This window comes from Miscanthus floridulus, chromosome 7 (assembly GCF_019320115.1).
Source record: "Miscanthus floridulus cultivar M001 chromosome 7, ASM1932011v1, whole genome shotgun sequence".
In the NCBI taxonomy this organism is placed as follows: domain Eukaryota; kingdom Viridiplantae; phylum Streptophyta; class Magnoliopsida; order Poales; family Poaceae; genus Miscanthus; species Miscanthus floridulus.
In genome coordinates, this window is record NC_089586.1 from 95,895,335 (window position 1) to 95,917,809 (window position 22,475).

General features: G+C 42.0%; 2 protein-coding genes across 2 annotated transcripts in view; both read right to left on the reverse strand.

The window, feature by feature from the left end:
- Positions 1–15,424, reverse strand: part of LOC136467362 (receptor kinase-like protein Xa21) — a 29,427-nt gene extending 14,003 nt beyond the window's left edge. The window contains exon 1 of the mRNA XM_066466045.1: positions 15,315–15,424. The gene's annotated coding sequence lies outside the window, so the exon portion shown is untranslated. The remainder of the gene's footprint in view (positions 1–15,314) is intronic.
- On the reverse strand, positions 1,951–14,832 carry LOC136465900 (receptor kinase-like protein Xa21). Its single transcript, XM_066464458.1, has 3 exons — positions 14,118–14,832; positions 7,206–7,297; positions 1,951–2,049 (listed from the first exon to the last, which is right to left on the reverse strand). Exons 1-3 carry the CDS (start codon positions 14,830–14,832, stop codon positions 1,951–1,953), a joined length of 906 nt encoding a protein of 301 aa, XP_066320555.1.
- Positions 15,425–22,475: the final 7,051 nt, after the last annotated feature.

The following is a 22,475-nucleotide window of genomic DNA, read 5'->3' on the forward strand; positions in this document are numbered from 1 at the left end:
TTGCTTGTCAGCATCATTAGCCACTACATTTGGAGCATAGCGTGACAACTGAGCAAACTTGTCACGGTACTCAGCGACGGACATGGATCCCTGCTTCAAAGCTCTGAATTCCTCTTGCTTGAGCTCTATCAGTCCCTCTGGTATGTGATAAGATCTGGAATTCTCCTTAAACTCCTGCTAGGTGACAGGACGAGCGTTGGTGGGACGTCCATACTCGAATGACTCCCACCAGTCCTGAGCTTCTCCCTGAAGTTGTCCTGAAGCGTACAACACTTTCTGTTGATTATCACATTGAGCTATGTTGAGCTGCCTCTCTACTGCATGAAGCCAATCATCTGCTTCCAGTGGATCAGTGGCACAAGAGAACACCGGGGGACGGCCCTTCAAGAATTCACCACGCTTATCACGTGGTGCTCCACCACCCTGTTGGTTCTGCTGATTCTGCACCAACGTTTGCATGAGCTGCGTCTATATTGCCAAGAGTTGTTCAATAGTCGGTGGTGGTGGTGGTGGATGTGGGGGAACACCTCCACGACCTCGGCCTCTTCCTCTTCCAAACATCTGCTTATCAAATATTCAAAATTTATACATTTCCAGGTTAGAATACATTCCGAAAACTTTCTGGACGAGTCTCAACATCAGCAGTTATATAAAACAGTCATATCTTGAGTTCCAGAAATCCAAATAGGGTGTACTTTATATGGTTGGAAAGATTACCAAATTTTCTACAACTTTTATTCAGACCACTTTCCCAGATTCTGTCGTTAGATTACTCAAAAACAGGATACAACCGAAACTATTCCCAGATTCCAGACTGTGCAGTAACTTTAACTTGAAACAGAGATATCTCATGAATCAGATCAGATATGGCGGTGACTCTAGAGGCATTAGAAAGATACTTAAGCCTAGTTGTTCCCATAAAAATTTCATAATCTTTGGTCGTGTATATTTTAATTGGCATTAAGATAAAGGCAGACTGCTCCGAAAAACAGATTCCAAGAGAACAAGATGTGACATACCCAACTATTCATTTATTGACCCAATCTTTAATATTCTTAACTATGGAACTTGCGGACATGCCCATAAAGTTCTAGCACACATTACAAAGATCCAACTCACGTATAAACATAATAACAAATCAACTAAACACACAATGTTCACACCACACTAATAAACTCGACTAGACTCAACTCAACTCGTTCTAATATCGTGTTATTACATAAAGAGGGACTCCAACATCTAGGGGCGATACTTATGGGGAAGCTCCCCATACATCTTTGGCAAATTGAGGCACACCCTTTATTCGTCTATCACCTGCTGGTGCCTCTTGATAGCTTCCTGCTGCGCCTTCAATTGATTCTCCAATCGGCGAATCCTTGACACAGACTCATAACTAAAGTGTACCATCGCTTCAGTGGTTGGATCCGTGCCCTGCGGGTCCATCATCGCCCATCCCAATTCTAGGTGTTGATGAGGAAGGAATCGATATTGATCATCCTTCATGTCCTCGAATCGGCGACCACGGAGGCCTATGCAAGCTTCAGCGGCTGCATCTTCTATGTCGTCCTCCATGGTGACACGGTGACCATGGTGTGCATAGTTTGAATCTAGCTGATACGCGCCTTTCTGCTCATCCTTGATGGTGATGCACACCCTAATCTTCCAGTAGGTGTCTTCAAGAGGGTGCGTATGCTCTTCGCAGGCATATTCTATAGCTGCATCCCAGTCGCTGTAGTAGGTCTGAAGCAGGCTCATGAGTCGGTGATGTGAAACAGAGGATTCACATCCTGGCTTATACCACACCTTTATTGTCCACCCCAATGGCAGGATTGGCTCATCCTCTTCAGCAATGTCTTCCTCTTCATTTTCGGACAAGTCAATGATCTTGACTTCTTGAGGGTCCTCCTGGGCTAGCTTAGGTGTGGACTCAGGCGTGGGCGAATCCAATTCCTATTCCTGAGGTTCTTCCTCCTCAGGCTCCATGGACAAACCTTGTGGCAGGTAGTACCCCCCAGTGCTGATGCGGGCAGTCTTGTGGGAACGAGGCATCTACAGAATTAGACTTAGTTAGATTAGGTTAGAAGCAAAAAAATTCATAATAGAATAAGACAAAAGAAGCATAAAACTTTAGCAAATACCAAGGGTGAGATAGAAAGCATGAAATGAGTGAAGCAAAAGAAGTTAAAAATGACCATTGCTAACTAGGCTTGCATCCTACAGTCAACACGGCTCTGATACCAATCTGTCACACCCAATTTTAAGGATAAAATGGGGTGCAAAACCTTATGTGCGCCCAGGGATCAGTCACACACATATGCCAACAAATTATGAATAGTATCATCTCTAATGTTTATTACATCATGAATAAAACAGAGTTATTACATAAATATAGCGTAGGTAATAAAAAGATCTCTCGCGGAAGCTCCATTTCACAGGGACGTTGACTGGTTGACCACAAGTCTAGTAGTCCTCAGGGAAATCATCATTCTCAAAGTCATCTGTTACCCATCCTGGATTTTTATCCAAATAATGAAAATAAACAAGCGTAAGTACATGTCGTACTCAACAAGTGTAACACGGGGTTCATGAGGCTCAAAAGGCTAGACACAGGTTTAACAGAGATCAGCTTTTAGTTGTCACAATTTTAGCTTATGAGTAGCATCAAGTTGTTTCAATTCCCATTGCCAAACACATGATCAAATGTAAACATGAGTAATGAATAGCATAAACAGATAATACTTAGTGATCATCTATTCCATAAGGGTTCTAAGGCCGCTCATGACCGTGAGCATGGCTGATATACCAGTTTTACACTCTGCAAAAGGTTGTACACTTTCACTGTGAGTCGTGATACCCATATGCCCGGGTTTATAACTCCCAAAACACTTCCAAGGTGAGCAGGCAGGGTCACTATGAAGCCTTTCAAAGGTTCGTCTAACAAGTTAGGGCCGCTAGGTTTCTGTGGCCTACGAATGTAGAGCTCCCCTTCCGACAGGCACAATGACGCGCAGCCTATACACTGACGGATAGAGGCCACACTATATCCAACCCGGAACACACCCCTCTTGTGCCATAAAGGTAAACAAGCTAGAAAAGGTCCTCATACTGAGCTAAAGTCAGAGCCATGTAGCCCTCACAGCTGTACTGTAAGTCTTGGATGATCACTTACAGATAAGTCCTTAGGGAGAGGAATCTGAAGCATTTAGAAAGTAGCTAAACACTCCAGCCCCCTGTTTCCATGTTGCTAAAAAGTCATGTTTTAATGTTCATTGCATATACCATTAGTCAAGTTACAAGATCATGGTTTAATTGAGCACTAGCAAAGCTACCCAAATGCATAACCCATAGGTGACAAGGTAGTAGTTCAATTCTAGGAAATCCCTATCAAGATGACACATGCAACATGAATTTAATGAATTAAAGTGAATAGGAAACAAGGATGATCCCATGCTATACTTGCCTTGAGCAATGTACTCTTGCTGGTCCTGCTCGTCAAAGTCGTACCCTTGACCTCCTGAGAACTGCTCACCGTCTATACTCGATAACCACAGCAACATACAAGCATCCAGGAGCAATCATGCAAAGCAAACAAGGCTATAGATTAGAATAGTACACCAACAGCAAAGAATCAAGATGAAAAGTTTGGAAAACGAATCTACGTCTCGCTATGAACACACGGACGTGAAGATCACAAAAATCGGATCTAAAACGAAAAAGTTATGGATTAAACAAGCTTTCCTTTAGCAAAATAATAGATTAAATCTACTCTCGAATTTTGAAAGTTGGAAATCTACTTTACAGTAACATAAACATGTAGATTACCTAATTACGAACCTAACGCAACTTGAACGGATCAAATCAGAGTTAAAACGGAGAAATTATGGCTAAAACAAGTTGAATGGCAAATCTGTAAATAACTGAAAACATATTTCAACATAACCGAACCAAAGTACGCCTTTAAAAAGAGAAAACGAAATCTGTAAACGCGCTTTGGACTACGGGTTGAATCAGCAATAATTGTAAGGGCGTATCTGCAAAGTCGGCAACGAAAGGGTATCTTTCAATCTGAGCCCTTGGATTAGAAATCGACGGCTGAAAACTGATCCGGCGGGAATAGAGAGAGAGGGGTGCCAGAACAGTGCCTCGGCGGCTTGAACAACGGCGGCGCCATGGCCGGCCAAACAGAGCTCGCGGTTCCCGGCTTGCAGCGCACTATTCGACGAAAGAAAAATACAGGGGGAGAGAGGAAGGGACGGGGATCTCACCCGAACTGGATTGCGCGAATGGGAAGCAGCGACGACGGCTCGGTGCTCGGTGGCAGCGGAGGTCGGCGGCGGCACTGGAACAAAACTCGGCTGCGGCTGCTTGGCGAAGAAAAACGGCCGCCAGATGGGATAGGAGATAGAGGAGGGGTGCGGGCGCTATTTATGGGGCCAGGATCCCTTGGGCGCCATGGCACCATGGATCGTGGCAGCGTCGGACTCAATGGCGATGGCACAGTGTCCGCCTGGGACACGAACAAGAGGAAGGAGGCGGGTCTGACTTGCGGCCCCGGATGGACAGCGGCAGCGGAAGGCGCGTGGGGCCGGCTCTGGAGTGGGCCGAGCAGAGCAGAGAGAGGTGCAGGCCGGCACGGGGAAGAGATGGGCCGCGGCAGCAGGAGGCCTTCGGGCCGGAAAGAAAGGAGAGAGAATTTGCCTCTTTTTTTCTAATTTCGTTCCAAAGCAATTTTGAAGACAAAATTCAAATCAAGTTCAAATTTGAGTTCAAACCAAACCATGCCAAAAATTTATATGCAGCAGCATGAATGCACATTCATTGTTGTTAACCTACATTAAATTTTAATTTGATAAACTTTATTATTTTTTCTAAACTTAAATGCTCACAAAAATGCTTAGTAAATTAATTTTTCCTAGTTTCAATTGTTGTAAAATTTAGGGTGTTACACAAATACAATAAGTTCAATACGAGGATGCAATCTGAGTTTTAACTTAATTAACATGTGGAAAACAATATTACTAGGACCTAAACTCTTTTTGATAAAACTTTTTTGAATGAAAGATGAAAAATCCTAGAATTTCTACTTAACATGTCAAAAACTGCACAACTCGATTACATGTTGAAAGTAAAACTATGATTCATGAAATCGTAGAATAGGACTCAACTAGAATTTATATATCTTAATATTTGGTTTCAACTAAATATATATATCATGATAGAAAAAAGAGACAAATACTAGAAATTCTAACTACATGCCATCATAGCTATTGCATAAAACAACCTAAGAACTAACTCCAACAGCTTGGCTATTCTTGTTATGGAGACTATTTTAGAATTTGTACATCAAAAAGTAGGCTCCAATAGATGTGTTATCTGACTTTGTAAAATAGGAAGCTGAGGACTATCCCTTGATTTTTGGTGGCCATAGAAAGTCAATCATGTGCACTCACTATCTGACTTTATAAAATAGCAAGGATGTTGTGGACCACTTCGTTTTTTAAGGAGCTTTCTATTTTACAAAATGGCTAAACAAAGGAATTTGGCTACTAATTTTATCCAAATTGTTGGAGTTGCTCACATGACTCTACTAGGTTCGTACCCGTGTGTTGCTTCGGGACAACTAAACTTTTATACTAAAAATACACGGATCGCACGATAAGATGACAATACTGTGAAATTAAATACCGATGTTAAAGTGACATTTAATTCAAAAAGCAAAGTTCTTGAAATTAACACGGTCACGGAGAGCGTGGCTCGCAGGCTCATAAACTCTACTATATAGACCTTTCCGTAATGCGGCTAAGATTATGTTTTATATCGATAGGAAAAAATCTCTGATATCTATTTTTTCGTGCGCTAAGAAATCCACGAATAAGTTCCACCGCATCTCCATATCATTCTGTACACATGTTCGAGCATATATGTAAATATTAGTGCCTGTCATATGGGTAATACTACGTGTCTTGAAAAATCTTTTGCAAAACCTTAAAATAAAGTATGTTATACTTACCGTATAAATATGTGTGGTCTATTCCACGCAAGCATATAATATATAATAAGATATCCACTTGAGTGTCTGTGGCAAGATTCACCATCAATAATATGTATTATTATTGCAAGCGACAGTGACTCTGAGCTAGTTACCGGTCTATCATCTGCAATATTTTTTTTACAGATGAATTTCCATTTAAAGATATCCTTGTTCCATTAAAGAATACGTACATTCACTACGGCCATATAGTGCAGGTTAAATCCAGGAGTTTACCTGACATACATCAAATAAATCAAGATACAAATGCTGAAAATGATGCTAACAACAAATCAATTGGTTTTCGAAACTATATAGTTCCTACTTGTCCTCGTCCATGTTTAGCAAATGGTTGCTTGACAAAAACAAAAACAAAAAACTCAGCCTACTATTGCTAGAAATCTATAAATTCGCATGCTAGATGTGTCTATCCTCCGTACCCATGTGTTTAACAAGTGGTACATGTTCGGTGTCTTGGTGATACTGTAAAGACATATATGGACAACATACTAATTTGAAGGAGTAATAAATTTTTAAAGAATGCCATGATCTATGTACCTCGTTTCAGTTTAGACTAAATAAAAAATGTCATAGCAGGAAGCAGAATTGAGTGGGTATAATCAATACTCCCTCCATCCCCAAATAAATCAATCCCTAGAATCTATGCCAGTCAGACTAACTTTATAAAAAAGAGTAACGATATCTATAAGATAAAATGAGCACATTATGAAAATATATTCTATGGTATATAGAGTGATATCAATTTGTTACCATAAATTGTGACGTTTTTTTTCTAGAAATTCAGTCAAAATTTAAAAAGTTTAACTTAAGACAACTCTAGTAATCTAGTAATATATTTATTCAGGGACAGAGGAGTGATAAGTTAGAAGAGGCAGAAACATACGGAGATTTTGAGTTTCATTAAAGCTGCAATTCACAAAATTATGAGTACTACTCCGTAGCACAGCTGAGTAAAACATAACTTTACATGGAGAGAGTATAACCAATAGTTACAGTAGCGCCAGCTGTTCTTCAAAACAGCAGGGGCAGAGCTACGCGCTTTGTTTGGCTGCCCTGCTGCCCGCTCATCGTTGGCCGGCCCTATGCTGTTGTGCCATGTTCTCTCAGATCCTGGACGGGATCAGAGGTGTCGAATTCAACAGGTACGCCACCGCACCGTGTCCGCCGTGCCGCAGCCAAGCTTCACCAGGTAGCACACGTCCGTGAGGACCAACTCCACGCTGCTCAGGTATATCCCAGCAGTTCCAGCTGCAAAACAAATTGGGGGTTTAATTACCAATGCAAATTGAAGTGCGTCTAGGATCATCTGTATGTCTTTGGGGTTTCTGAAACACAAAAGCACTCCGGGCACCTAAATGCCTATCCTTCGACAAGATGGGTATATATAAAAAGACAACTGGTATTAGAGTCATGTAAGTTTGTCGTGAAGAATCAATAAAGCCAGCTACTCTATGCATCGATCAGATCATCAGAATGATGTTGCATTGACATCATGCGGACATGTCCTATTTGCTCACCTGCACCAAGAGCTGCAGTTGCTCTAGACGCCCGATGCGCTTGTGATCTTGTCAAACATGAATCCCTTGCATTCAAAAAAGACCACCACAATACAAACACACTAAGTTCACATCTAGCATAAACACAACTCAATAACCTTCAATTATGGCAACACATACACACACATACTAAAATTCATGCTATTTTTAATTGGTCTGCTATATTGGGCGATTAGAGTTCAAAGTTTCACTTACTCACAACCAGGCTTCTAATGGTTTGGTTGTGACGGCAACTCATCAATCGGCACAAGTGGTCAGGACTCAGGACCTTTTTTTTTAGCTAAGCACGTGCATGGATGACGTTAAATCCTACGGACGGAGGGTTATTATTAGTGTGTATGTATTTTGCAGTTTGCACAAAACTTTGGGCTATGGCCCTGTTCGGCTTACTCTATATTCGGCTTGTTCGGCTTCTTTTTTTAGTCGGAACAATGTTTTTTTCTCACAACATTTCAGCCGGAACAGTATTTTCAGCTAGTTTCAGCCAAGATTCAGCAAGCCGAACAGGACCTGTGTGCTCCAGGCAAGCAGTGAAGCAGATGTCGGTAGGGTTTTTTAGATTCTTGTGTCACCCCGATGTAATATATGATCTTCAAATGCAATAAAAACTTCCATTATTGAAAACAAATGACATATACAACTCAAGCAATAGCATATTGCTATCCTTATTACAAATAGAACTGACGTATGTAGATAATATCGAATTCACCAAAGCATAGTACCTAATAAATTATACTAAGTGGAACACCCTAAAATTTGCTACTTTGAAAATGTAGTTAAATCTATTTAATTTCCAATTTTTGTGCACATGACATGTTGGAAAAAGAATATTTTTCATTATATTAAAATTCATCATAAGAAGTAGCAACATAGATGTGCATACATGCCGGTGCATTTGATTTAATTGGTTGAGAGGTTTAGAATAAATCTCAAAATGTTTTAAATTGTATTTTGAAAAGAATTTGCAAATGACTTTGGAATGTATTGAAAAGAAAAAGAGAATTGGAAAATAAAAGAGTTTAAAAAAATTGTAAAATTTATTTTTGGAAGCCTACAAAAATTTTCTATTTTTATTTGAGTTGAAAAGTATATTTAAAATTCTACTTGAATTTGCATTTGGTTCATAATTGAATTTGATTTTGAAAACAAAATAGAAAAGGATTTGAAAAATGAAAAATCCTCTTCCCTCTCAATTTGGCCTGAAGGCCCACTCACTCTCTTCCTCATTTCCCCTGTGGCCCGCTTCTCATTTTCCCTTCTTCCCTCTCTTCTGGCCTGGAAGCCCAGCAGCCAGCCCCCCGCCCACTCGACCTCCCATCCCACAGACCCAGCCCAGCAGACCACCGGAGCCCAGCTCCTTTCCCCTCACCCGCGGCCCGCTCCCGCTTTTTCCCATCTCCTCTCTCCTCGCGGCCCAGCAAGAGCCAAAGCCCGTGCGTCCCTCTCCTCTCGCTGACGTCCGGGACTCACTGGTCAGGGCTGTCTTCTTCCTCTCGTCCCGGAACCGGACTCTACCGCCACCGCCGATGGAGTCCGCCTCCACCCCGTGTCGCCTTGCCTTGCGCTCCAAGCAGCTTCCTGGCCTTAAATACCAATGTCCGCACCGCTCCGCCCTCCCTATAGCGTTCCAGAGTAACCGCCACCTCGTAGCGCCACCGCGCCGAGCCAAAAACCTAGCGTCGCCGTTTGCCATCGCCCCGCCAAGCCACGCGTCATCTCTGTGCCTCCTCTGCCGTCGAGAATACCATAGGTGAGCTCGCCACCATCCCCTCGCTCGCCCGGTGCCCTCGTTTCGTCCAATCATGAACCGTAGACCGTTTTCCAAGAACGTCGATGAGCTCGGTCGCCGCCGGCCATGTCCACCGCCGCCTCCTCTTCCTGTTCAGGCGCCGACCATGTCTTCTCTCTCACCGATTTGTTTCCGGCCGTCCGATCTGAGATCAACGGCCTAGATTAGAAGATACCCCTTCGCCGGCCTTTTTGCTAAAGAGAGCCCGAGTTTTTACGAAATCAAACCGCCGTCTTGAGTAGTTCAAAAATAATTCAATCAATGCCCCTAGTTTTTATGTTTTGACCCCTGTGTTTTTCCAAAAACAACGCCAGGTCCACAGAGAAGTTTTAATTCATTTTTTTATTTTAAAACTAAAAACGAGTTCAAAATAATTACAAGATTACCACTGATTTTGTTTTGCTCATATTTTCTTCGTTTTAACTCCAATTTGACGCGTTCAACTTGCGTTAGGTCCGTAATTCCATAATCTATATGTTCATACTACTGTTAGATAAGTTTTCAACTTTTAAAATTTAAGGTTAGATTTTATCTATTATTTTATTAAAGGAAATATTGTTTAATTCATATCTTCTACGTTTTAGCTCTGATTTGACCATTTCAAGTTGCGCTAGATTCATTACAACGAGATCTACACGTTAGTAATAATGTTTATCATGTCACTATTTCTAGAATTTCATAGTTTAAACTCTAATTTGAATAATAATTATGCAACTGGATTTTATAAATAAAATATGATTTGTTTTACTTTAGTTTTATAATTCAAATCTAAATTTGACTTAATTCAATCTATATAAGCTTTTATATAGTTAAAACATATGAAGCTTATAGTTTTATATTTTCTCTTATGAGTAGATCTATCGGTAGATGTATCTTTTTCACCGTAGCTCCGATTAGCGTGCTTTTCACGTCTGTGTGTTCGTAACAATGTGTAGAACATCTTTTAAACATTTTTACTTGATGTTTCATATGTTTGTTGTACTGTTCTAATTTAGTTCTATTGTTTGCTTCGTGTATGATTGCATGGATACTTGCATGGTGCTTTATGATCATGTCTAGTCGGTGAGAAGTACGTTGATGAAATAGAAGAAGTTGGTGATCCAGAAGAAGTCTTTTGGAGGTTACAATTCAGTAGAAGAAGGATCTGAGTTTTAAGGCAAGTATAGCATGGAATCTTCCTTGTCCTATACACCTTTAATCATTTAATTCATAGTGCATGTGTCTACCTTAATTACCACTAAGGATTTTCTAGTGCTTTGTTACCTTGTTCCTTGATACCTATGGGTTATTGCATTGGGTAGTATGATGCTAGTGCTCAATTAAAGACCATGATCTTGTAACTTGACTAATGGTATATGCAATAAACATTAAAAGATGTTTTTTAGCAACATAGAACAAGGGGGCTAGAACATTGGGTTGTTTTATGGTACTCTAGATTCCTCTCCCTAAGGACTTATCTGTAAGTGATCATCCAGAACTTATAGTACAACTGTAAGGGCTATATGGCTCTGGCTTTAGCTCGGTATGAGGACATTTTCTAGTTTGTTGGAGGTTACCTTTATTGGCGTAAGAATGACATACCGAATCGGGTATAGGACAACATCTACTCTTATGTGTATAGCCGTAATGGAATTGTACCATTCGATAGGGGTTCCTATATCTGTTTGCCGAGTGAATTTAATGGCCCTAACTTGTTAGACGAATCTTTGAAAGGCTTTATAGTAAACCCTGCCGACCTTCCTTGGTAGTGGGTTAAGAGGCTCGCGACCTCGGGCGAAAGGATAAATCATGACTCACAGTGAACGTGTACAACCTCTGCAAAGTGTAAAACTATTATAACAGTCGTGCTCACGATCACGAACGGCCTTGGAACATTTACGGAATAGATGATGAACACTAATGATAAAGATGCTCATTAATAGTTAATTGTTTATGCTATTCATTATTAATGTTTACCTGATCATGTGTTTATATGGGCTTGTGAATAAACTTGTTGTCACCCAATTGCTAAAAGATGACTCATTAAAAGTTAATCGCAGTTAAACCAGTGTTAGACTTTTGAGCCTCATGAACCCCATGTTATATTCGTTGAGTACGACATGTACTTATGCTTGTTTTATTTTTCAAATATTTGGATAAAAATCCCGGATGGGTACCAGATTGCTAGAGTTTGAAGAAGTTGGGCTTGTGATGAACCAGTCAGTTGTCCCTGTGAAATTGGAGTCCTCACCCGAAGATCGGAGTTGTCTTTCCGCTGTTTATTGTCTAAGGTTATATCCTTTATACTAAGTACGTTATATATTAAGCATTATCTTTTGATATTACCCTTATTTGTGGCTATATGTGATATTTGACTTTCTGGGCTCACATATGGTATATATCTGATTTTGTTGTTAAAACCGGGTGCTACACGAAGCAAGAAAGTGTGCTCATCAGGGGATATCTTTATTGCTGTCAGGATCGAAACACTTTCTGGTAACGAGTGACATTATTTCTTCAATTTCCATCCAAGATGTGACGTCTTGATTTCATGAATGTTGCTGGCTGTTTCTTTCATATTCGCTCGTTCGCTCGGTAATGAATGTGCACAGCAAAGTGCAGCTTGCAGCAATGACGCCAAGCATTGGTGTACTACATTTTCTGGTACCATCTTATTCTGTGCTAGGTCCTTGCACTCTTCTTGGAGTTGAGGATCAATGACGTTATAGATTTGATGTGGAAAATTGCGCTCCACAAAGTTGACAAGGTTGAGTCCGTCCATGAACATAGGATCTGTTGGCCTTTTGCCTGTCATCATCTCTAGAAGTACTATCCCGAAACTGTAAGAATCTCCGGAAATTGATGGATGACCACCTTGAGCATACTCTGAAGAGAGACAAGTACGTGCGCAGAGCTTAGTCGTAGTGACAATAAAATGGGTATGTTAGATAAGGGCAAACTTAATAATTAACTAACAAAGGAATACCTAGAGCAATGTAGCCTATGGTCCCCTTCACACCGATGGAACTAATTGAACCTGGTGGTGTCAAGCGAGAATCAGCATAAAACCTTGCGATGCCGAAGTCTCCCAAAAGCGCATTCATGTCTTCATCCAAAAGAACGTTGCTGGGCTTCAAATCGCAATGAACAGTGGGCCTTCCGCAATCGTGGTGTAAATAGTCCAGTGCATCAGCAATGTTAGCAGCTATGCTTATTGTTTGAGTTAGGCCTAGACGCTTTGCAGCTTTTCCATCCCCTTTCTGGTGTATCCACAAGTCTAGGTTGCCATTAGGCATGAATTCGTAAACTAAAGCTTTAAAATCATTGCCTATATATTGTCCATTGTCGAGCATGCAGTTATGATGGGAAGAAGATTTCGATGTCGAATGCTTCTCAATGCTTCACATTCTGCCATGAAGCTTCTCCCCGCACCTCGCATCTCGAGGTTGAAAACCTTCACTGCCACTTGAAATTTTGATTCCTTTATGGTCCCTCTATACACTGTACCATAGCTTACTTTCCCAACAAGGTTGGATTCTGAAAAACTATTCGTGGCTCGTGCCAGATCATTGTAAGAAACTTTGAGGAAATCGTAGCCACCTAGAGAGGTCGATTCTAAATTTTTTCTTCTTGGCGACTTCTTTTCAAGGAGTAAAAAGCATATCAGCACTAACAGCGACATGAAGCCAAACACCAGGATCAATATTTTAATCAAGTAATATTTGCTGCTGTTTTTCTGAGAACCTGTTGGGCAGGGGGGCAGACGAAGATCTCCTACTCCACCACACAGGCCCTGATTTTCTTCAAGTGAAATGGCAGTGGCATTTTTGAAAACCCCATTTGTTGGTATTTGCCCATGGAGATGATTCTACGAAAGATCCAGTTCGCCAAGCAAATGATAAATCACCTAGATTTGTTGGGATGGTGCCTGATAAACTGTTATGTGAAAGATTCAGCACGCTCAAACTGCTGAAGTTACCAAAATATGCTTGAATGCTCCCTGTCATCAGGTTTTGGTCCATCTGGATGTCAGCTAAGGCTAGACATTGGCCGAAACTATCAGGAATTTCTCCACTAAGCATATTTGCTGAGAGATGTATGTTGAATAGTTGCTTAAGGTTACCAACCTATGGAGGAATGTTGCCTTGAAGATTATTGTCACTTAAGTCTAACTTTTGAAGTCTTTGAAGATTTCCTAAGTTCTGAGGTATGCTACCAGTGAGACTGTTTTCATCTAGTGTTAATTGAACCAACCCAGAGAGTTTTCCTATATTTGGTGGGATTGTACCTGACAGCTTGTTTCCACCTAAAATTAAGTACTGAAGAGTAGATGATAAGTTACCGACTGAATTTGGTATGACCCCCTGCATCTGATTGTTTGATACTGCTAGCACTTGTAGAGCCCTGCAGTTTCCTAGCGCATGTAAGAATTCCCAGCTTTCACTATCTTTTGCTTCAAGCATGTTCAAACCAAGGTCTAGTCTAAATAAACTTGAAAGCTTCCCGAGGGAGCTAGGGATCAGACCAGTGAAGTTGTTAGTCTGTAGATCTATGTCTTGTAGCATTGAAGCATTACCTAAGGAATCTGGTATGTGACCTTCCAGCCAATTCTGGCCCATGTATAGAATTTCTAAATTGGAGAGACGATCACCCATATTGCTTGGTAGGCTCCCTCTTAGTTGATTTCTACCCAAATCTATTCCTAGAAGTAAGGACAAATTAAATAGGCTTGCAGGGATAGTACCTGATAGGTTATTTCCCCCCAGGACCAGCATCAAAATATTTGAAAAGTGGCCAAGTTCATCAGGAATTGTTCCTTCAAGTTGATTTACTTGAAGATAAAACTCTTTTATATGGGTGATGTTACCAAGGGTTGGCGGGATAGTCCCTCTAAGATTATTGTTATTAAGGGCAAAATAGACTAGATTCTTAAGGAGACCTATTTCCCGAGGAATTGCACCATTGAGTAAGTTATGGTAGAGATGCAACTCCTTAAGGTTGGAACAATTTGTGAGCGTGTTTGGAATAACCCCATCCAATGAGTTGTAGCTCAGATTAAGGATTTGCATCTTCTGGAGATTGTTGAGATGTGGTATTTGGCCAGAGAACTGATTGGTAGACAGGTCTAGTGTATGAAGGAATGTTAGGTTTCCAACAGATGGGGAAATCGGGCCTGACAGGCCTTGGTTGTAAAGTTTGAGTGCCGTTACTCGCCCGTGGTTCTTCTGGTTACATGTGACACCACTCCAGTTGCAGTAGTGGATGCTAGTGTTCCACGAGCTCAAGGATCCTAAAGGATCTGTGGTGACTGCCTTGAAATCAATCAAGGCGAGCATGTCCGTGCTATTCTCAGGGACGGTGGAGCAACAGACATTCCCTACACCATGAGACAGCAGACACAATGCTAGCAGTAGCATCAGCATGGTGAGTTTCACTTTCACCTGCCGGTCCTCGGCCATTAGGGCCTCGTTACCTGCAAAATACGTGGTATAAATATTGTGGTGTACTACTATGATTACCGGCGAAGCTAGCTACTTTATGCTAGCACATGCTGCTCTGCCCTCTTGCCATGCATGTACAATATTATGGAAATGGAAGTAAGGAACTGCACTCGACCAGTAAAGTATATAATGCTAGCAATCCAAATAAGCACAAGGTTTAACTTTGTTTTTGTTTTGATGAAACTGGAGGGGTTTGAACCCCTACAGGATTTTATTTAGAGCAAGAAGGAATAAGTTAGAGAGTACTAGCAAAATTAAGAAACGAAAAAAGAAAGGAAGAAAATGAGCCCAAACAAAGATATTAACTTTGTCAATGTTCGAATTGCGCTGCAAGCAATTGATGCATGACGAGTAACAGCAGAGCCCAGACCAACATAATAATTGCTGAAGTAGTACTAGAAGCCTAGAACTGAGCACCAGGAGGAAATAGAACAACGGACCTCTGCTTGGCCGAAGGCCGAAGCGTCTTTTCTTGTGTGGCTTTGCCGGGTGGTGTAACGTATGAGCTGTTATGATCCGTGAGCTTTGGTTTAGATGCTCAGCTGCCTGCCCAGGGGTTTAAAAACAGTTTTACAGCCGCATACATCCACACACTTCCGTCATCATCACGCCTCATCTCGGCTTAGCTTGACCGCCGTTGCAGCGAAGACCCGGAGTCCGTCAAAGTCGTCAGCTGTTGGGTCGACACGGTGGACCACAGTAAGGGTAAATAGTTCTTTCTAAAATTTAATCGTGCTGGCTAATCAAAATAAGTGTGAAATTAAATTTATTGGTCTAGGCAAGACTACAACCCTCTATCTATGTTCTCTAGCACCTTGCAAAGATCGTAATTAAACAACTAAGGTGCCAAGCTAGCTAGAGCTTCACCTATCCAATTCTACGAGCAACGTCACACAAACCTATGCCATTAATATTTTGCACACCGAGGAGCTCCTACACAATTCTAGTAAGCAAAAGCACAAAGCTTCTAAGCTCACTAGCAATGCTCAATAACAAGGCAACCAATACCAAATTAGATAGCGCAAATACTTAATTACACCAACTAAGCAATATGACTAACAAGGTTACACAAACTAAATTAGCCACACAAGGGAGCTATTTCTATGCTACACAAGCAAAAAGGTAACTAGTGAGCTACACAAGCTAACTAATTACAAGAGCAACTACACAAGCACAATGTATATGAAAGTAATTACAAGTTTGTGTAAGGGGATTGTAAACCAACGGGAAGAACAATATTGACACGGTGATTTTTCTTCCGAGGTTCACGTGCTTGCCAACACAATACGTCCCCGTTGAGACAAGCTCCAAGGTTGCCGCCGGTCCTCTTGCTAGTGGTGACCCGCAAGTCACTCTCCCACGTGGAGTGCTTACCACAAGCTCTAGCACTTGACCCGGCCGGACACTTGTCACCCTTCGCGTCTCGCTCTACTAGAATTGCTCTTCGCGGCTCCCGCGGGGCGAGCACAATACCCCTCACAAAGCGCTTCTCCGAAGCAACGCACAAGCTTCTTGCGGGCTTCGACGGAGACCACCACCAAGCCGTCTAGGAGGTGACAACCTCCAAGAATAACAAGCACCATCGGCTTGCAACTCGATCACCTAGTGCCACTTGATGCAACCTCACGATGCAATCGCACTAGAATCGCTTACTCACTCAATCGGATAAACACTATCAAGGTAGAGTGAGTTGGAGGGCTCCCAAGCAACACCACATAAGCCACCAAGGCTCTAGTGTGCTCAGCTCTACTAAGCTTACAGCCAAAGGCCGACCAACACTTCTATTTATAGCCCCATAGGCTAAAATAGCTGTTACCCCTTCACTGGATAAAAATCATAGCGACCGGATGCACCCGGCCAACGTCCGGTCAATCGATGCACGCCACGTGTCGCCTTCGTTCAACCTCAGTCGCTTGATCTCAACGGTCGACGCCGGGCGCCAACGGTCAAGTGATGACCGGACGCACCTCTACGCCAATACCAGATGCGCCACCGCCTGAGTCCGGTCGTTTCCAGAGAGCTCCCCGAGCCTCTGTTTTGCGACCGGACGTGTCCGCTCCTGCACGACCGAACGCAGACTAGCCAGAGTCCGGTCGTTTCCAGAGAGCTCCCCGAGCCTCTGTTTTGTGACCGGACGCGTCCGGTGCTGCACGACCGAACGCAGACCACCGTTCGATTAGCTCAGCGCCTGCGCGCCAACTCCAGCGTCGCCTACATCACCATACGTCACTCGCGACCAGACGCAGGCCCTGTGCGTCCAATCACCTTTACTGTGCAGCGTCTGGTCACTTGACCGAGACCACACCCAACTGTTGTCACTGACCGGACGCACCGGTCCTACCGAGGCCAGCTTCCAGTCACTCACAGTGACCCCTTCTCGCCTCTGTTTCATCGCCGAGTTGATCCACATCAACTCCAACTTCTTCTCCTTTGTAAATGTGCCAACACCACTAAGTGTACACCACTATGTGTATGTTTGTTAGCTTTTCATAAACATTTTCCAAAGGATTAGCCACTCAACTTGCCACGCTACTCGATCCTAGCGACGATGCAAAGTTAGATCACTCGAGTGACACTAGATGACCAATATGCAAACAAGTTTGCCCCTCTTGATAGTACGGCCATCTATCCTAAACCCGGTCATCAACTTCTCTACACACCTATGACCGGTGAAATGAAATGCCCTAGGTTATACCTTTGCCTTGCGCATTCCATTCCATCCCTTCCAATGTTGATGCAACACACGCACCAACACGATCAACATTGATATGATCCACTTCATATCATCGCGTGATCATATTGGTTCATCGATCTTGACTTCACTTGCTTTTCACCATTGCCTTCATCCATCGGAGCCAAGTCTTGCTCAAGCTTTACCACCACACGGTCCATTGCTCCAAAACCTTTAACTTGCCCTTCACGCTTGTAACCAGTCCATCAAGCCAAGTCATGTCTTGATCTTCTCCATCTTGATCACATGACTTAGTGTCATGTCTCATGTGCAATGAGCTCCTTCATCATCACATGTGTGAGCTTTGCAACATCTTCGAGCCATTTCCACCTTCATGGCATATGTTGCTCACACACATGTACCTATGGACTAATCACCGGTGTATCTCACATAAACATAATTAGTCCACCTAGGTTGTCACTCAATTACCAAAACCACACAAGGATCTTTCAATCTCCCCCTTTTTGGTAATTGATGACAACTCTATAAAGATATGGAAATTAAGCTCTTTTGGATTCATGTTGCTTGCCCAAACAATTTTACCATATGTAAATGATTTTGGACAAGTACCACAAACCTGAAATAGTAGTATTAGCCCCCCATACATATGTGCTAGAGTGTTTAGTTTGAAACTCGCACATATGCATAGATTGTAATTGTGGGAGAGTAATTACTACCAAATGATGCTAAGGTGTATAGAGTAAACCTTTGAAGCGTGATACCAATCGGAGTTGCACCTTTAAGTTCATCCTTAGCACCATGGATAGCTAGATATCACTTGGAAATAAAATCACTAGATACCTCATGAGATCAACATTAAAAGCAAGGTACTAGCATTACTTGAAAAGCATACCAAGTGTCTAGCTATCATCCTATGCATGCTAGTCTTAATTTCATCAATCAAATTCTTCAACTAGCATACACCACACAAGCATGCATATTGAATTTTAAAAGCTTATACAATGCAAGCAAGCACATGACTATGCACATATCAAATGCAACAATCAAGGTTCATGAGCTTGCTCCCCCTACTTGTGTGCTTCTCTTGTCCAAGAATTTTGACCCATCTCTTATCTTCAATGTTGCTCCCTCTTTGTCCATATCCATGTCCAACATCTACTTCTTTGTCTCAATCTCTCCCAAACTTCTTTGTCTCAATCTCTCCCAAAGCTTTCATATCTTTGTACAATCTCTCCCCCTTTGTCATCAATTTCCATAAAAGATGTGCATCTTATTGATTCAAAGGTTTGCATTTGGGGTAGATAGTTGAGACTTGAATCTTGCATTTTTTATGGACATCACTTGATTGTTGGAATGACACCACTTGTAGATACCACTTGTAGGGCTTCTTGAGATACTACACATAGGATCTTTGATCTTGATACCAATTGGTGGGACACCTCCCCCTAAGTCATTTCATGGGTCATCCATTTGATAAACTTGAGCTCTTGTAGGTGAGGAATGCATTCTTCATTTGATGATCACTTAAAGTTGAGGATCACTTGTGGAACCATTGTCTTGCATGATTGATACCACGTGTAGATGTGATACCACTTGAAAGAATCTTCTAGTATCGAACCACTTGTTGGATTTATCAATAAAAACCATTTCTTGAACCTTTGCTATCTTCATGAGTACCACTTATAGGATATCACTTATGAGTTGATCTAGACATCACTTGTGAATACTTGATGAAATACTTGAGTCTAGATACCACTTGAAACAAACAAACTAGATATCCATGTGCATTGTTGTCTTGTGCTTGTACTCTTATCACTATCATGAGCTTCTATGGTTGACTTGAACTAAATTGATTTACCTAAGCTTCTAAGTCTGGTTTGAACCAATGACAAGCTTCTTCACACCTCTTATATGGGTTATCTTGCCAATGTTGTACTTGTCACTTGTTGGCAATCCAAAATAAATCAAGAACTTGGGTTTACTAGCTCATGAACAAATTCATATACTAACCACTAGATCAACTAATCATTCAAGCAATAGTGGTAGGCTATAAATTTAAACATTTCATTTGTTATGCATGATCCTATGAAGCATGTACTATATGCACTAATCGCATACTAGTAAGGGATGAAATGATCATGCACATTACAATGATACCTTTGCTATGTTGAAGTAGAGGATAGTCACATAGATTCCAATTCATTACTCCAATAGCAATGTGAAGTCCAATTATAAGCTTGATGAAGACCAATCATGAATAATGAAATCTATTCTTCACTCATATGATTTGAGAACCACTAATATGATCAAGTGCACTATCTTGTTGTGGTTAGCTTGCTTCATCTTTTGATCAATGCTTGTATAAGAGAACTATTTGGAATACCAATTGAATTATCATGACTAGCTTCCTTTTGGGTGTTGCTTGCTTTTCTTGATCAACCCTTTTGATTGCTTCAACTAAGCATCTCAAATATTCCTTGGATCACCACTTCCATGTTAGCCTTTCAAGCACCACACTTGGTTTACCTACACATAGGCGGCAAGCCCCTACACTAGGGAGAAGTGACCTCTCTCCAAAGAACCATTCTTGACACTCACTTGAAATAACTTGATTGATTGATCCAAGTGATGAACTTAACTTGATAAGTAACCTTGATTCCTTCTTTAAGTCCTTTTCTTTCTACTTGTTTAAGTCCTATATTGATCTTCCAATTGTAGTACCAAATGTGTGCAAAGTATATTCCACAATCAAATTGCCTTGTACTCTTTGCTTGTCATGCTTCTAGATCATCTCAAAACCAAACTTAGGTACCTCAACCACTTATAAACATGTTTCCAACTTGAGGACCTTTCAATCAAAGTGACTCTAGATCAATCCAACATTTATCAGTTTTCTAGCAGATTTTGTACCCTTTATTGAAAAATGCATATCTCCCAAAGTATAAATCCAAATACCACGAGATTTGGTGGATATGTGCTTCACTAAGTTATATAGTAGCTGTAAAAATTTGAGCTTTATTTGACTTCTATATTGCTACCAGATTTTAATTCTTCCACCACTGTTACATGCTGAAAACTGCTGCACTATAGCTGACAAGATCCACTCCAAAACCAAAGCATGTCTTATCCAATTCTCATAAAATTTATACAGCATCTTATACCATAAGTCTAGAGCATGTATACAAATTTTCATGCCAATCAAATAAGTTTGGTCACTCAAACATGGCTAAGATCACAGCTGGCTTAGATTTTGTAATATAGGATAGATTTCAACAATTGAGCTATACTTCATCAAATGTGAATCAAACTTGAAACTAACTTGTTTAAATACTTCCACAAGATATATATCCATTCAATCCACTTACTAAATGTCATCTTATGAACTTATCCAACACAAATCAATCCAAACTTGATTAAGCTATTTATCCATTCAAACATCTCATAGCAAGCAACATTGCATATTTATCCAATTCAATCAACTCATATTGTCGGGTTCATAAACCTGGGGTCCCTCGCGGACTAGCTTTCCAACGAAGGCTCGGCCCAAGCAGACAAACGCGCAACTCATGGGCCGGCCCAAGTACCTAAAACAACAGGCTAGAAGGGCGATCCAAATCTCTAACCCGAAGGCCTGGCCAAGGAGGAACAGGCGCCCGCTCTAGACTCCGGCCCACCTCTCTAAACCAGAGCGCTCGCTCCGGTCTCCAGCCCACCTCCAGACGGTCTCTCCAACCAGAAGGCCTGGCCGAGGAGGAATGGCGCCTGCTTCAAACTCTGACCCACCTCTCCAATCAGAGTGCTCGCTTCGGTCTCCAGCCCACCTCCGGACGGCCTCTCCGACCGGAAGGCCTGGCCAAACACCGCTTCCAACTCCGACCAGGGATGAACCAAACCCCTGCTCATTATTCTTCTCTGACTGGCGTGATTAGAGCCGACTGGGATCAACCGACCAGGGATGCCCGCTCGGTAAGGACTAGGAAACGGATGGTGAAAGAAAGGCAGGGCGCATGAGTCAAACCGCGATATCGAGGACCGTACCCAATACACCTGCAGAAACAGTACTCTGCGACCTCCCTGGCATGATAGAACCCAAGCAGTGTTGTAGGCACCGACATTTCCCCTATAGTATTGTGGGCGCCATTAACTCCCATACGGTAAGGCTCCCCCCACATGCCTCTGGGCATCGACAGTGTTTTGGGCGCTAGCATTTACCATACCAGGCGAACATGGTAGAACCCCTTGCATGCCTCCAGGTATCAACAGTGTGGCAGGCGCCGATGTCTGCCATACCCGAAGAAGACAACACAACCTCCCACATGCATCTGACATCCAACAGTATTGTGGGCGCCTATCATCATCCTATACCCACCCACGTGGGCAACAAGGCTTAGTAGCATACGTACTCTCTCCCTCTCACTTGTATGGCTATCCCCTTCATCTATAAAAGGGGATGCGCTCTCTCCTAACAGATAAGTTGATTCAGATTCATTAGATCGATCAAGTTCACTACTACACAACAGCAGAACCACCAGGTTCAAACCACGAGCACACGCTCGAACACTTAGCTCATAGCAGGGCTCCCGTCACTCTTGGCCCTTCTGACCAGAGTCCGACTGGACCTCTTGTACCCCCCATCTTTCTCTTTCTCGTTTGTAACCCCACTGCAAACTTTGAGCATCTGGGCTCAGGAATAAAGTCACCGACCGACTCAAACTGGACATAGGGCACATTGCCTGAACCAGTATAAATCCTATGTCATTGAGTGCTAGGCCACCTCCGATCACAATATACGGCAAAACTATAAATATTTACGTGTTAGTCACTTTCTGCACCGACACATATGCACCCAAATAAAATGATCAACAAGAGATATACTTTAGTTAGCTCATGATCAATCAATTTTGCAAGC